At 38.3% G+C, this 16930-nt stretch overlaps 1 protein-coding gene across 1 annotated transcript in view; it reads left to right on the top strand.

Annotated features, from left to right (window-relative positions):
• Nucleotides 1–16930, top strand: part of col14a1a (collagen, type XIV, alpha 1a) — a 158609-nt gene that overhangs the window by 65298 nt on the left and 76381 nt on the right. The window contains exons 21-25 of the mRNA XM_030750883.1: nt 4795–4944; nt 8263–8379; nt 11748–11894; nt 14101–14175; nt 16684–16823. Coding sequence (XP_030606743.1) covers nt 4795–4944; nt 8263–8379; nt 11748–11894; nt 14101–14175; nt 16684–16823 — 629 coding nt within the window. The remainder of the gene's footprint in view (nt 1–4794; nt 4945–8262; nt 8380–11747; nt 11895–14100; nt 14176–16683; nt 16824–16930) is intronic.

Genomic DNA, 16930 nt, shown 5'->3' with positions numbered 1-16930 from the left:
TAACCAACCGGGCATGGTAGAGGAAGAAGGCCGTAGTGATAGATGTTACCAAGTGATGGCAACATCAAGAAGGAAGAACACGAGAAGCTCGATAAATACCGACGGCTCACAGAACAGTTAGAAAGAATGTGGAAGGTGAAGGTAACAGTGGGCCCCGTGGTAATCGGAACACTCGAGGCAGTGACCTCCAATCTGGCAGAGTGGCTCCAGCAGATTCCTGGAACGACATCTGAGATCTCTGTCCAGAAGAGCGCAGTCCTGGGAACAGCTGAGTTACTGCGCAGGACCCTCAAGGTCCCAGGCCTCTGGTAGCTCACCCAAGCTTGGAAGACAAAAGACCGCCCACAGGACAACCTATATATATGTGATTATGTATTTTTCCCAAACATACTAATCCGCTCGTTAAGGACCCACCACAGAAATATCTGACACCTAATGTATGACCAAACACAGGCTCTCAAGGTGCTTTGTTTTTCCTCATAGTAGCTTCTTTGTCTTTTAACAAGAAATGTGAGGTTTCAAGAAAAATTTCACCATTTGGCACTAACATAAAACATTACCCTTACTCATTTATTTTTTGTCTCAAGGCGTCATCAAAAGAACATTTTCACTGTTCTGCTGCTTCTCTAACGTGCATTGTTTCCTCTTTCCAAGACAAAAAACTATTTTTTTTTTTATACTTTCCATGCCTGTTTTTAGTCATCTAAACACAATTACCATGTCTCTGAGGATCCAGCTTTAAGCAGGCATGGCTGCATTCATCTGAAATTGCGTTGAAGAGAAATTCATTTTTCAGCAGGCTGCTGTTTTCACCATGAGAGTCATGGTGGGAAGAAAGTGTGTGTGTGCAGCTGCCTACATGTGCACACACAGAGCTATAACATATACTTACTATAGGTATAAACCCACTAAGTTTAGCAAATAGTTAAAATGTACAGCACACATGCAAACATACAGCTTGTTTCCCTTCACATTGTTCCAGTGGGTGGTGTGCTGTAAAGATAATTGCTGCTTTGTCTTTATTTATCATTTTTTTCTTTTTCTTCTTCTACTGCATTTGTTTCATTTTTAATTTAAATCTTTAATCTCTCTATTGGAGGTTTTTATTATTTTGTAAAACACTTTGCTGCAGTTATCTGGAAAAGCTGCATTAATGAAGACTGCTACTGTTATGTCTTTGTTTTATTTAAGTAAGTCAATGGCCCCTCTGTGTGTGTACAGTATGTGCATGTAATTTAATTCAGGTTTATTTATATAGTACCAAACCACAACAACAGTCACCTCATGGCATTTCATATTGTACGGTAAAGACCCTACAGTATTCAGGAGAAAGCCCCAATAAGCCCACATATACCTCCATATAAGCAAGCACTTTGCTACAGTGGGAAGAAAAAACTCCCTTTAAGCTTTATCAAAAAGGAAAGTTATAAGTCTAATCTTAAAAAATAGAGAGGGTGTCTGTCTCCAGAATCCAAACCGGGAGCTGGTTCCACAGAAGAGGCGCCTGAAAGCTGAAGGCTCTGCCTCCCATTCTACCTTTAAATACCCTAGGAACCACAAGTAAGCCAGCAGTCTGAGGGCAAAGTGCTCTGTTAGGATAATATGCTACTATGAGGTCTTTAAGATATGATAGGGCCTGATTATTAAAGATTTTGTATGTGAGGAGAAGGACTTTAAATTTGATTCTGGATTTAACAGCGAGCCATTGAAGAGAAGCCAGTATAGGAGAAATATGCTCTCTATTTCTTGTCCCTGTCAGTACACTCTCTGCAGCGTTTTGGATCAGCTGAAGGCTTTTCAAGGAACTTTTAAAGAAATCTGATAATAACAAAGTACAATACTCCAGCCTGGGAGTAATCGATGCATGAACAGTCCTGCAGATTTTTAGGGCCATATATATATATATATATATATAAAGAAAAATATAAGACATACCTGTGGTTTAATTAATTTATGTGTGTCATCTGGCTTCATGGATAAATAAAGCTGGGTATCATCATAGCAATGAAAATGTATGCTATGCCTTCTAATAATACTGCAATGTAAATAGAACTAATCCTAGCACAGAACCCTGTGGAACTCCATGACTAACTTTGATGTATGAAGAATAAGAAGTCTATCAGATAGATACAATTCAAATCACTGTACCAGAGTTCCTTAAATGCCAGCAGTGTGTTTTAGTCTCTATAGTAAAATATTGCAGTCTACACAACACTGCACTGAGGTCTAACAGGACAAGCACAGAGATGAGTCCACTGTCAGAGACCATAAGTGTCATGGTCCTCGGTCCTTATGCCCCAGTGTTTTTTGTTTGTGCTTAGTTGTTGAATTGTGTTTCCCTTTTCTGGTTTCTTTTGTTGGGGGTTTTGGTTATGTTTTGATTTCTAGTTTCTTGTGTTCCCCGGTGTTCAGTGTCTTGTTCACGTTTTTGTTCCCTCATCTGACTTCCTGTTTTATTCTGATAGTCTTCTGGTACCTGTGTGTGATGTTCTGTTTTGCTTCCCCCTTTTCATTAGTGTTATTTGGTTCACCTGTGTTCCCAGCTGTTTCCTCTCCCCTTATCAGCCCTCTTGTGTCTTTAAGTCCTGTGTTTCCTCTGGTTGTTGTTGTGTCCTTGTCAGTATTCATGTCAGAGCTCCTGTCATTGTTTCCTGCTGTGTGCGTCCTGTTTTTTTTGCCTTTGTACCTGGAAATCAAGTTAGATTTATTTTGTTTGTTCTATACGTCCAGTCCAGTTGCTGGTTACGTCCAGTCCAGCCTTCTGTTTTGCTCTTTAGCAAATAAAGCTGAGTTTAAATTTTACCTCCGCCTTGTGTATCCTGCGTTGGGGTCCTCTTCCTTGCCTGCCACAGCGATACATGACAATAAAAAGATCATTTGTAACCTTCACTAATGCTGTTTCTGTACTGTGATGAACTCTGAAACCTGATTGAAACTCTTCAAATAAACCATCCCTATGGAGATGATCAGTTAGCTTTTATACAACTACTTTATCAAGAATTAATTTGATAAAAGGAAGGTTGGAGATTGGCCTATAATTGGCTACGACAGTTGGGTCAATTGATGGCCTTTTAAATAATGGTTTAATTACAGCCATCTTGAAAGCCTGTGGTAGGTATCCTGTTAATAGAGAGAACTTAATTAATGGTAATAACTATTTGAACAATCTTACAGGAATGGGGTCTAATAGACATGTTAGATGATATAGAGGAAGAAATTATTGAAGTTCGGAAAGACTAACAGGAGAGAGTCTAAATAAGAGTCTAAAATAACAGCAGTTATTAAAGTTGCAGTACTTAATGATATGTCTGTGGGATAACTGTGAATATTTTTCCCTAATGGTTGAAATTTTATTTGCGAAGAAATTTATAAAGTCATTACTAGTCAAAGCTAAAGGAATACTCGGCTCAACAGAGCTCTGACTCTTTGTTAGCCTGGCTACAGCGCTGAAAGGAAACCTGGGGTTGTTCTTGTTTTTCTCTGTCAGTGACAATAACATATCTTAGCTTCATCTAGATCTTTTTTATAGAGTAATAAATTATTTTTCCAGGCCAAATGAAGATCTTCTAAATGAGTGCAGTGCCATTCCCTGAGTTACAGTAACTGCTTTAAGGTGCACGTTTGTGAGTTTTACCAGGGAGTTGCTTTCCTTTTCAGAGGAGCCCAAGTATCCAGAGTCATGCGCAGTGAGGATGTAATGATATTAACAAGATAATGTACTTCTGTGGGAGGATGTGTGAAGGTAACAAAGAAGGAAGCACTTCTTTAAATTTTGATACAGCATTTTCAGGAAGATATCTGGTGTGCTGAGATTCTTTTTCCCAGTGCTGTATTATTATTGTAAAATATCAAGAAAGGGTCAGACCAAAGAGGGTTTTCAGGAGAAACTGACAAGTGTGTAGTTTCTGTGCCATCAGGAGAAGATCCAGAGTGTGATTAAAATGTGAGTGGGCTCATTTACATTTTGAAAACACAACATTTAATTATAAATTAAGTGTTGAGGCCATTATTTTCCAACCATCATTTGCATGGGTAGCATGGGTGTATGTGGAGTTTGCAGCAAGCATGATGAACAATTGACTGTTTTTTTCATGGACCTCTTTATTTTTTTAATCAAGAGGTCCATAATTTCAGACAGAGGCTAGGGACACACAGATCATTAAAAAAAAAAAAAACTCAGTAGAAAATGTTATCAGCTATAATTAGCTTAGCTTAGCTAATAGTGCAAGGATTAAATGAGCTTGAAGTTTTAACCAGCTCAATGAGCTGGTTAAAACCTTTTTCGCATTTTAAATTTGTCTAGCTAAATTGTTTTTAAATCCAGGCTGGTGGTGGTGGTGGTGGTGGTGGTGGGGCTTAAATGTGCACTATAGATTTGATGCAATTCATTATGTTAAAAAGCTGAGCCCAAAACTGCAAGTCTAAGGGAAAAAGCCACTATAATACTGCACGTAGAAAAGCTGTAATATCGGGAATCACTGATATTTTTGTATTAAAATGTAGAAAGAAATTGTTGCCATTACATTGTTAGGGGCTTAATTTGCATATAAGATATTGAAACAGTAGAGAATGATGTCACTTAATTAAAAAAACAATATCTTTGTAAACTTAATACTGTCTGATGGTGGCTTAGGGGACTCTAAATTTAAATGATATTCAAAACATTTTACACCGCTCAAATCTGTTATTGTGTTTATCTGGTTTGTAGTGTGTGCCTTTTTTAAATACAGGAACTTTTATCATCATTTGTTCTTCCTGTCTGTACCAGTGTATATATGTGTGTTTCTTTCTCAGTTCAGGGTCCAGTATTGGAGACAACAGTGGATGAAGATGTGAACTCCATGCTTATTGTCAATCTACAAAGTGGGACAGAGTACAGCGTCCGAGTGAAGGCTTCCTACCCTGCAGGAGAAAGTGAACCACAGCTAATAAATGCCAAAACATGTAAGTGTCCTTCTCATAAACCTGCAAGTAACAACACCAAGAGATATCTGAATCCTGAGGACCTCATACTATCTCTCACAGTATTGTGTGTTGGCTGTAGAATTAGAGAAAATTAGATTTTGAACACACATAAGCATAATTTTAATTTGCTCTTTGCACTGAGAGTACACTGACTTGCTTTTGTGAAGTCATATATTATTATATTTATTGGGATGGTTTAACACATTTGCCTAACAAGTGAAAGAGTGCTGGTTTATCCCTTTGGGGTTGTGTCAGGAAGGGCATCTGGTGTAAAAAAAAAAAAAAAAAATCTGCCAAATCAAATGTGCACAAGGGGTTGCCACAGCAACTCCTCGTGAATAAAGGAGCAGCCGAAAGCAGCTTTATTGGGATGTCACCACCAGCTGAAATTTTTTAAATTAAAAATTGGCCAAAAAGCATGGTGTGGCAATCAGAAGAAGGCAACAGAAAAGCAAAGTAGTTTATGAAAAGTGGGAAAGGTACAACATGCATATTAAACACCTGCTGATATCATACGCTCTAATTTCCATTGAGACTTTAGCAAACAGACAGATGGATATTAATATTTTCCTTGCAGGCAGTGAGAACAATCTCTTTTGCATATAGATTTGGTATCAGTAAGAACTAATGCAGGCTTTAATGCTTCTCTTATCTAAAACAAATAGATGGACTGAAAGTGAGATGCAGAGAAAAGTTGAAAAGTGCTGGGATTGTACACGTCTGCATGCATGCATATGACATTTATGTTGTCTTTTTAGTTTGGACCTTATTTGTGTGTTGTCATGTGATATTTTCAGTAAACTGACCTATCATCCCTTACTTTAAAATCTATTGCAGTCTTCTGGGCTTTCCCAGGAATGCCTCACCAAGTGGTGGGATAAATATAAATAGGCTTATACTGTAATTTTAATAGCTCATCAACACACTGCAAAAAGACATATTCACTTTGTTTTCCCGAAAAACTATTTCCCTCTGAAACAAAAATGCTGAGAAACGAAACGTAAAGCTGAGTGATTATTCAATTTCCACTTCATCTGGAAATAAATGGGCTGCTTTTGATTTTTTTTTTTATTAATTTGTGCTGCAGTGATGTGCCATCCCTCATCTGTTTTTCTCCGTGCCCCTGTAGGATGACTTACAGCTCCCTCACGCCTTCCTGTCTCTATAAAGCACTCACAATGAAAGATGTTTTCATAAGGAGAGAAAGATAAAATACAAGGCAGTGAGATGCAAATTATACCACCTTCCACATATAAACTTTACACTCTGGCACTGGTGTGGCAACAGATTTAGTGGTGAATTTTGGACTTTTTTTCCTCCACAAACCTAATTTACTAACAGCATGCGTGCATTTTTTAAATAATTTTATCCACATGTTACTCTTTTGGGATCCATGTTTTCTAGTGCATTATGCTCCTAGTATTGTTTTTCACACTGTAATTAGTTTTTATACACTGCTGGCTAGGGATCAGGAAAATAGCTCATCGCTAAATATTCAGCAGAACACATATTCTCTAGTAGACGCAATCAATTCTCAGTGCACTGATACATTTTCATATGTATCGTATTTCCCCATGTTACACAGGGCTTAGTTAAATTCATTGCCAGTAGTTTGGTCTTCTCTGGAGGAACTCTGATTTATAAAGGGAAATGCATTGAATCATTCGTCATTCTAATAAGGTGGCTATAGTATCGTATTTCCCTGGGTACACTCCATTCATTGCAGCCTCATCAAGAGAAGGTGACATGGCATGTTTGCACAAATAATTTGCACATACTAACACATAGCTTTAAAAGCTATTTTAATACCCCTAAGACCAGCGAATGAAATTATTTTTTTTCCCTTAGACAAAGCTTAATATAGTTTGTATTTTGGTGCGGGAGCTTTTACAGTATAGATTATAACAAGACTGCCAAAGGGTTTCATGAAAGTTTGTAGAATTTACACACTGAAAAATGTTTTTAAAAAAAAGGTAAGAGAGGTTTGACTTAAACTTGCTGCTGTGAAAGAAAGAAATGATGAGAAACAGGCTGAATCAACAAAATATATCATTTTCCCTTGGGTGCTAAGTTTGTCTTAATTTTAACACAGTATCTATTTGCATGCATACATCTGCACCCACATCTGCATCAGTACCGGCTTGTGGGTGTCCGCTGTCCATGCCAGTGAATGTTGCGTGTTTGTATGTATGAGAGTAAGTTTGGGTGCATCTTTGCATATTATTAATAGAAATGATGGGTTGCCCTATGCATTATTCACACGTATTTAAAATAAGGCACCTGCCATATGGTCCCGGCATAAAATATCCATTTACTGGCACAAGAGCCGAGTTTATTTTATATCATCAGCAAATTCTGTTAACAAGGGGAAAAGAACAAGAGCAAGTGAGAAAGGGAGAGAGAGGAAAACAGAAGAGAGACTGACTCCTGGGAGGGTGGCTTGCCTGTGGTACATTGAAATCTCTCTACCAAACAAGTTTCAGCTATTAAAATTGCTCCGCTGTTTTGCATTTCACTGCATAATATCTCATGTTCCCCCACAAGACACATCAAGCCTGACTAATTTTGTACTTAATGATTTATTTTAACATCTACCCAGCTGAATATTGTAACAGGTGCCATCAGTAGAATACATTTAGACTATTTACACTTGGTGCACTGTTAATGTTTAGCAGTCGGCCTAAAAGGAGATGTTCTGACCACTTTTCTTTTGATACATAATCCAGGCATTTTATAACTTTGTCCTAATTCCAACGCAGTCGCTCACTGCTGTCCCAGAACTTTCAATTTGCTTTCCAATTAAAGTCTTTGCACCATGCCTTATATGCATTATGCATTTTAAAGTATGATGTGTGGTTGCATAATAGCATTTTACTCAACTAATAACCAGCTATTTTCATTTCTCTTAAAGTGCTTCTACTTTGATGACAGATCTTTACAAAATTTGACTTGTTAGCCATCAGTAATATGCAGCATAGCCTGTAACAAATCCAGCCAGATGTCAAAATCTCTCCTACTTGAATTGGGGACAACAAGAAGTGATTAAGGATTGTAAAAACTAATAGTTTGTTGGTACCATGCATTGATTTTACTGATGTTCTTTGATAGATGCCCTAATTAATCATAGTAATCCCAGAAATGCAGATGCAGAAGTCCATCAGAAAGAGACTAATTGTGCGCGCGTCTGTGTGTGTGTGCGTGCGTGCATGCGTGCATGTATATGTGTGTAGTTGGAATTGAAAAATAGAGTTTAAACTGATCTTTCTGTCATCTCTATAACTCTTTATCTCTCTCCAGTGTTCCTCGGTGTGTCTGGCTTGTCAACCTACCAGGTGCGACCCAACAGCATGTGTGTTCAGTGGCAGCCTCTTCTACATGCTACAGTATACAGAATCTCTATACAGTCCACACTCAGTAAGTACTTTTACTCTTCAGCTTCAGTCACACAAGCTAGAACAGTCAGCGACCCCGTGACAACCACCGTACACTAGAGAAGAATGTGTATTCTTTGAACGGTTAGCGAGTGGTTGCTGGAGGAGGTGTTGGTGAAATCAGTCACAACGAGGGTGCTGCACCTAAACCCTTCTTGTGATTGCTTTGGTTGCTAGCAGATGGCAGTGTACTACTCTCTGAGATGTAGTGAAACTTGAAAAGGTGCCTTACAAACTGGAAACAAAGAAGGCACAACTTTCATTTTAAAGGTGACTGGCCTCTGTTTTGGGTTTGCATCGCAGTTTCACTACCACTTGGCAAGTAGTTGGCAAGTATTTGCAGACAAGTTGGCAACTTGTATGCAACCTGCTAGTGACCAAAGCAATTTTTTTCACATTGTTGACTGCCAGCAACTTTCAATAATCACTCGCCAGCTGGAGGTGTTGCTAATCAGTCTCTAAGTGTGTGTGAATGGGGCTTTCAGCTATCAACTTAATAGTGGCTGCCAGCAACATCCAGCAACAGGATGGTTGCCAGATGGTTGTTGACAGGTCTGCAGGCCTGTGTGACTGTTGCCTTAATTAGAACATATGCTGCCATATATACTTGTATCTGTGTGAAATGTAATTTAAAAAAATTTTTTATCCAGTTTGCTTTTTTGCACAAAAATGTGACCTAATACAACCTGCTCACTCTGTCCTGTCAGCTGTGAACTTGTAAATTCATCACTTTGCTGAAATATGGTCTGAATCACACCTTAAAACAGTAGTAAAACATTTTCAGTCATTTTATTCCAGAAAGAAACAGTAGCTCTCTGTACAGACACATACAGTGGTCCACAGTTACTATTTTGGGCTACACCCCCATTTGTTCCAACATGTGAGAAACAATATTTTTGCCAACTAAGTATCTGGAATACAGTTCAGTCAGTAAATCAAAATCTTTACTAGAGTTGCGTTATGTGGTGATGTGGCTGGATACAGGCTCCGACCTTTGGATATGTGTCCTTATAGGTTTACAGTAATCTCATGAAAATGTCTCCTCTGTTTATTATTAACACAGAAACCTGTCTGCTCAGAGCTGGTTACAGGTGTATTATTACGTATACCTTTGACATTCATGCTGATTTATATTGATATGAGCAACAAGGGAAATAAGTGTTACTGTATATATATTTGTATCATTCTCACATGGCACTGGTTTATGCTGTGAGGGATATTCATAAATCCTGCTGTTTGCAGAAGGGAAGGGAGATATGATATGCTCAATAAATGACATGGGGGGGAACTGTTTTGAGAATTGCACATGTCATCGTGTCAGAAATGAAATGAGTAAAGACCCAGAGTTTGACCTTTAGAGGCTGTTTAATTTAATCAATGGGAAAAAAGGAGGCAGAGGAAGAAAATGGGTTGGAACAAAGGGGGGAAGCTCGCACCAAAAGAAGAAAGTAGACAAATATGTTTTAATTAAATGAATCTGTATTTGAAAAAAAAATCTATTTAACCCCAGTCTTGTTATAGTTTGCCCTTTTCCCAAATATAAAGCCCACCTTGTGTTGACAGAGAATTTTGGAACTCATCCAATCACAGTGAATGTATTCAAGTTCAAGCTTTATTTTTATTTTACCTCAGGGGGCTATTGTCTGGGAAGCAAAAGTTCATATAAAATATAGAGCCCTCCTGATATATTTCAGAGATGGCTATCATATAGAAATTGCCATATAGATTTGTGGTTATCTTCAAAATAATTACTGAGTGTAATCAGGAAGTACCTGGAATACTACTGAGTCTTTTAATTATGTCCACGAGTTGTTTTTTTGTTGTTTTGTTTTTTGTAAGAATCAGTGTCATACAGTGCACCAGTGTGAAAGCGAGCATAAGTTAAACAAGCTGTAGCAGGCAGGTTGGAATATGTGCTTCATGAGTTGACATTAAGCCTGAAAATCTCCTGCCATTTATTCCTTGATTGCCGTTCGGTGAAATCCGTAATTGGCAAATGAGCTCTGAGCTCCACCCGTTTGATTTGCCATGGGAAGGAAATCACGGGTGTGACTAATACTGTTACCAGTAACCCTGATTTTCTTTGGTGTGTAAGCAAGGTAGTGTGCACAACATCAAGGCAATGACAGCACAGAAGCAAAATTGATTGCAGCTTTATTTATATAAAACTGAATAACAGGAACATCCTGTACGTACGTATATAAGATCTTTGCTCTGCTTTAAAATTGATTTTTCTGACAGTGTTCAGGCACATGCTTGGTGCTGATCAAACTAAATTGGAAGCTGGTGTTGGCTGATATATGTATTAGAAACAGGAATAAATTCAGTGTGTGATTTGTGCATGCATCTCAGTGCCTTTCAGAGAAAAACACAGCAGAAAGAAGGAAGATCTCTCTCCCGCCTTCCTCACATACTTTTCTATTTATCTTTGTCGCGCTCTCGCTCCCTCTCCTGCCTGAGCAGCGGCTGGATGTTCAAGCCGAAGTTTAGAGATTTGCTTTAATCCACACAGAGCCAGCCAGCTGCTTAAACACCTTCTCAGATGGAAGTATGTAGAGTCTCAGTGACAGCTGTTTCCCTAAACTTTATTATCTATGGCTGCTTCCTGCATGGAGGAGGTGCTAATTTGTCAAGCTCCAAGATGAGAGACATATTAGGAAATAAAATTAGACTAAATGAAACTGACAAATGGCAGCTATTAGAGTGTGTACTGTATATGTGAGTTTCCAGTTTGTACCTTTTGGGCTGCCAGCATCAATTCTTATTTCTTTTCTTCTCTGCGATCCTCTCGCTCTGCAGCTTGTCAAAATAGACAAAAAAAAAAAAGAAAACATGTTTGCAGTCTGCAATCCAGAGGAAATTGTCAAAAGAAGAGGGAAGAAATCAATAATGTGATTCATTTCATATTTGAGTTGATTTAAGATGTTTTTCTCCACTGTTTGAAAACCTTCTCGGTTACCTTTTTGGTGCAATGAAAGCTGCACATGCCGCAGATCGTCACCTTGTGTGTTTTTGTGTGTTACTTTCATTATGATAAATCTGTGTGAGAATGAATCAGTTTGATGCATCACAGTTGATTTTGTAAAGTCAACAAAACATGAAGCTTCACCAAGGTGACTGAGCCTTGAACTGAGCTAAATTCTAATCATATTTGCCTTAATATGCCAGAAAATGACTTTTTAATATTAGCTTTGACTTTGATGCAGAATACACAGAAAAATGAAGTTTATTTTGTAAATAAAGTCAATTTAAAGTGATCTCCAGATGATTTCAGTCTGTTTGGTTTTCATGACTCTTGATGTGAATTTTAATTATTCTAAGTCAGTTCTTTAATTTGTTGTTGCCTTGCAGATGGTCAGAGGCAGGAAGTGAGGCTGGGAGGTGGAGCTTCCCGACATTGCTTTTACGACCTCACTCCTAGTAGCCAATACCAGATCAGCGTTCACACGCAAATACAAGAAATGGAGGGACCGGCCGTCTCCATCACTGACATGACACGTATGTTGGGTTTATGTTTATTATATATCAGTGCTTGATTATGTTTTCACGTATGCCTTTATGCTCACCAAACAAGCAGTCATTTAATTCATTTCCAGGGGTTGCAAGTTTTTATCTTTGTTTTATTTTAATGCTCATTTCTCATCCACTGTTATCAATTAATCCTTTACATCTCCATCTTATCTGTACAGTAGCTGTCTTCTGTCACACATCTTCAAGCATTTGTTTAGTTGCACTCTCAGAGAAAATACATCCTGCTGGTGCAGTTCAGTTGACTGCTAATGAGCTGAGGTGAACCACACAGCTCCTGGGAACAAGAGGACTCACTGTATGTCACAGTCAGGAATATCAATATGTGAATGGATAAAAATGCTCTCATATGCACATTCACCCAAATAATAGCAAGATATCCTTTGGATAAATTCAACAGTAAGCTCAGCAGTTTGGTTTTAGAAATAGCTAAAGGGCCATAGACAAATGACAAAATTAAAATTTTCACTTGACATCTAATTTTCAGTGAAGCATCCACAGTAAACCTACTTAATATGCAAAAACAGTAAGGGTTATATATCTGTGTGTCAAAGCTTTTAGTTTGTAGCTGGTGGGAATGAAGATGAGTACAACTAGGTGTCAGATAACTACAATAAGTATAAGTGCACTATTTTGCTCTTTAGAGAAGTAAAAAAAATATATTTTGTCATAATTGTGTGAACTTGAGTACTTGAAAATGTACTTTGCTGCTTTTACACACAGCCCACGGGTACCTTTCAATATCATTTGTGTAACTCTGTAAACAATTAATGAAGCCCAAAGGGTGAAAAGACACAATAAAGGCAGGAAATAGCATCAGCTGCTGAATGAGGTGGTTCTCTGGCATGAATCTCACCTGAACTCCTTCAGTGACATCTGCCTCAATAAAACAGTGATCCTCAGGCAGCAAAGTTCATGACTGAATCAAAAAAACGTGGCTGCATACACTGTCTATATTTTGTCATTGCAGTGGTGTTGTGTGGAAGCTGAAAAACATTTGTTGAAATAATCTTATCCAGTTTTATAAGAGTGTTGCTTCTTTGTGTAGTTGCAAATCTTTTTAAGATTTGCTGTACTCTGGTTTAACAGAGCTTTCTCCAAACTAATGGTTCTGACACTGAGGCACTCTTTAACCTGGGGCTGTTTTTGACTCTTAAGAAAGCCTCTAGTCAGCAGATACTAGACTGATGAAAACAGGACTTCTGCTGTCCCCAACTTATACATGTATGGAAGAAGAATGCACTGAAAGAATGGAGAAAGTTCAAGTCTGAAGTAAATCCAAAATGCAGCAAAATCTAGACTCCATGAAGCGTAGAAGCCAGATCGCTTATTACCCTCACCAAGGAGGTTATGTTTTGGTAGCGTGTGTGGGTGCCTGCAGAGTGCAGAGTGGGGTCATGTTAACAATTTTAACAGTCCATTAAAATTTGTGGATTTTGTTTGTTTTGGCAACATTTAGGAAATGATACTGATATATGGGGATTCTAAATATCACATTATAGTTTGCATTCCAATTTTTAAATCTTTATATAATCATAGTTTCTAAGTTATAAGTCTTTTTGTCAATTTCTGACCAATAATCATCAAGTTGACCTTGAAGACCTTTGCGGATTTAAGCCAAATTTTAATGGATCGTTAACATGATCCCCTACTCCTACAAAGTTTTATCAGAATTCATTCCAAACTTCTCGAGCTATCGTGTTTACAGACAGAATGACATGCATTATATGAGGATTCTAAAGATCAGGTACAGTTGATCCCACTTTTTTCATTTTACATTTGACTTTCTTTCAGGTTGACCCCAAATGTGTTTTATCTTTAAAGAAAGTATTGCCAAAGAAGAGAATGAATTCACATAAATAAAAAAATAATAAAAAACATTTTTCTGTTCCCTTAAAAGTAAACGCTGACTAGAGAGTGAGCTGCCCTGGTGGAAGTTTGTGCTCTCGGAGTGCTTCTTGTGCATTAGAAATCTTTTTCCTGTAAAGGTCCAGAGCTCAAACGCTGGAGGAAAGCTTAATAGAAACAGACCCCAGCTATCTGTGTGTTTGTGTGGTCATGCACAAGTGCGCGTTTGTGGTCTGCCTGTAGACCCTATTGATGGTGCCACTTGTCATTGCCATCATGATTGATGACCTTACCTTGTTTTCCTGTGTGTGTTTGTGTGTGTTTCTAGCGCCAGCACCCACTCAGGCTCCGACTGAACCACCCACTACAGAGCCCCCTCCCACCATCCCACCAGCTAAAGAGGGTGAGTAGATATAATACTCTTAAGTTCAGTTGTTGTGGATAATCTTTGCAGTACTTTAGTCACATGACAATTTTTTAAAAACTGTATTTTCAGTCAAAATCTGATATCTGTGCAAACCATTACACTCAGTACACATTAGATGTGAAGACAGCTCTTAATTCCCTGTTTCCACCTTGTTTATTCATTGTGTGCTTCTAAAAAAAAAAAAAAAACAGCTATTAAATTCCTTCAGCAGGTTTACCTACATACAAAAAATAAAAAAACATAACTGTGATCCAGAGTATGGATTTACTAAATCTGATGCACTTTGTTGGTGTTTTAGAAATTGTGTTAAAAGATTCTTATCAGAAATTATTTTCACTGCGCGTGCTGGAAAATGGTGACTGAAGCATGTAAATCAGGAAAATGAATATGACATAGAAGAGCATTTTAGTGGATATGCTGGGAAAAGGATGTCAAAAATTGAGCTGCCAGAGAAGAGGAAAAAAAGAAATACCAAAGAGAAAGTAGTGATTGAGGACATGCAGATGGTTTGTGACAGAAGAGGATGCTGGGGATATGGTGAGATGGAGGCACGAAAGGAGGAGAAGACACAGAGCGGCACGTTCGTGACAGTCACCACTAGGCCATACTGCAAAAGGAAAATCTCTCACAGGAAGTGACCCAGACATTTTTATTCCACAACAACTTAATTGTGTGAAATATACAGAGGCTGCTGCAGCCAACACCAAAATGAAGAAAGTTACTCCTTTTTTGTTTTTGTTTTTTAAATTGATTTGCTTATCGTATTACCACAGGCCCAGTGGGCTAATCTGATCTCTCCTACTCAGCTTTAGTTTAAGTGTTTCTCCTCAAAAGGAGAACCCAGTCCAGCTACCAACTCGCTTTACATACACTGACTCACAGCTGACAGGCAAGTTATTACACCTCTGAAATTTTTCTTCATTTGATCATTACTAAGTAAAATTTAATAAATTCAACTTTGATTGTAGTGATTTAATGGTTAATGTTTACCCTTAACTGTACTTGATAAACTCGCTTCAAACTACAACCTACCAAATAAACAGATGAACTGTATATAATTTGCATGCGGCACAAAAATAACATATCAAACTAAGGCTATTGAACAAGTTTTGAAAAGACAACAATGAATTTAATGTCACCAACTGTCTGGGAACCAAGGAGCCTAATTCTTCTCTTTTTAAGCAAAATGCTTATAAAGTCATGCTTGATATAGGATTTTGGGGCCTTTTTTATTGAATGACAAATCTGTACAGCTGGGCCAGTTTAGCAATGGGCTCTTGCCCCCCCCCCCCCCCCCCCCCAAAAAAAAAAACTGATTAATCTATACAATTAATCAGTTTCAATCTTTGATGTTTTCTAATATAGGGTTTTGATGAGTGCAGATCATTGCGTTCTGTTCTTATTAGCATTTTACAACTTTTCTCTGGACTGTGTAGTAAATGACTCATGAGGCAGGCCAAGCAAATGTTTTTCAAGTGTTTTTCAAAGCGAAACATCAAAGAACAAAGGGGTTTAAGTTCACAGTCCACCCTTCCACCTAGTGCCCAGACAGTCCTCATCTTCCTCTGTTCCTGTCTGATGAGCTCAGGTAAAAGGTCGCACTGCAACACGAGGTCCACAAAAGTGAAAGACACACCTGCTGAGCCCCGCCTGGAAGCGTTTCTGTCTAAGTTTCTGACCTTTGTCAGACCAGTGCCTCCATCTGTAATGACAGGCAACCTTTATTCAGGGACAGAACAGCAAAGATGGGGGAAGCAGAACACAAGGTGGGTGTTTTTTTCTCTAAGTAGGAGCAAAAGAGAAGAAGAGAAAGAACCAAAGTTATGCAGCATGAAGAGACAGAAAGAAAAATGACAGAAAATTATCAAAGTTTCAAGACAGGTTATAACACAGAAAGGATCCTCAGCAAATATCATAGCTTTCTCCTCTACTTTGTTGCATTTTGAATGGCAACCATTTTTTATTTTCACAGGATTTTATGGAGGCTGACATGGTCATAAACAAGGTTAGAAATTAGCAAAGACTTGGAGGATGAAGACTTGTTAAAACCACAAAACAACTTTACAGCAGCAATGATAGGCTCTGGGAGTCATTGAGAAACCTGAGATGAATAAAAGAGAGAAAAGTCACTGCAGGACCACAAATATGAAAGAGCAGCTCGCAAAGAAGAAAACGCACAGATAGGATAGAGGCCATTATAAATGTGTGTGCACCATACCTTTAATCTTATGAACTCCACAGTTGGCAGATTGCTCTGAAGACCCCGGTCTTTGCATATTTACCCTCTTCCAGCAGATGTATATTTGCAGAGCTTCATACTTTGCATATTTACTCAGAGTTTGAATGTATTAGGCAGCCAGTTAATATTCCGCTTATGCTTTCTCCTCTGCTGACATTCATTCTGTATGAAATGACTTTTTTTTTAAATGCAGAGACAAAGCAATGTGCTAACTAAATCTATGCACCTTGCTTATCTGTGTGAAGTATGTAAGGAGGCCAAGGCTGACCTGGCGTTCCTGGTCGATGGCTCCTGGTCCATTGGAGATGACAACTTCATGAAGATCACACATTTTCTCTACAGCACCATGGGATCACTGGATCTGATTGGACCAGATGGCACCCAGGTCAGTAACAGCATTCTTTGTGAGCTTACCTCATGTACCTATTTTCTCTCAAACCTGTCATTACATGAGGAAAGAAGATTTTTGGATTAAAAAGTCATGCCGTCTGG

Source organism: Archocentrus centrarchus, chromosome 16, assembly GCF_007364275.1.
Source record: "Archocentrus centrarchus isolate MPI-CPG fArcCen1 chromosome 16, fArcCen1, whole genome shotgun sequence".
In the NCBI taxonomy this organism is placed as follows: domain Eukaryota; kingdom Metazoa; phylum Chordata; class Actinopteri; order Cichliformes; family Cichlidae; genus Archocentrus; species Archocentrus centrarchus.
The sequence above is the reverse complement of the archived record's forward strand: the minus strand, read 5'-3'. Positions and strand labels throughout refer to the sequence as shown.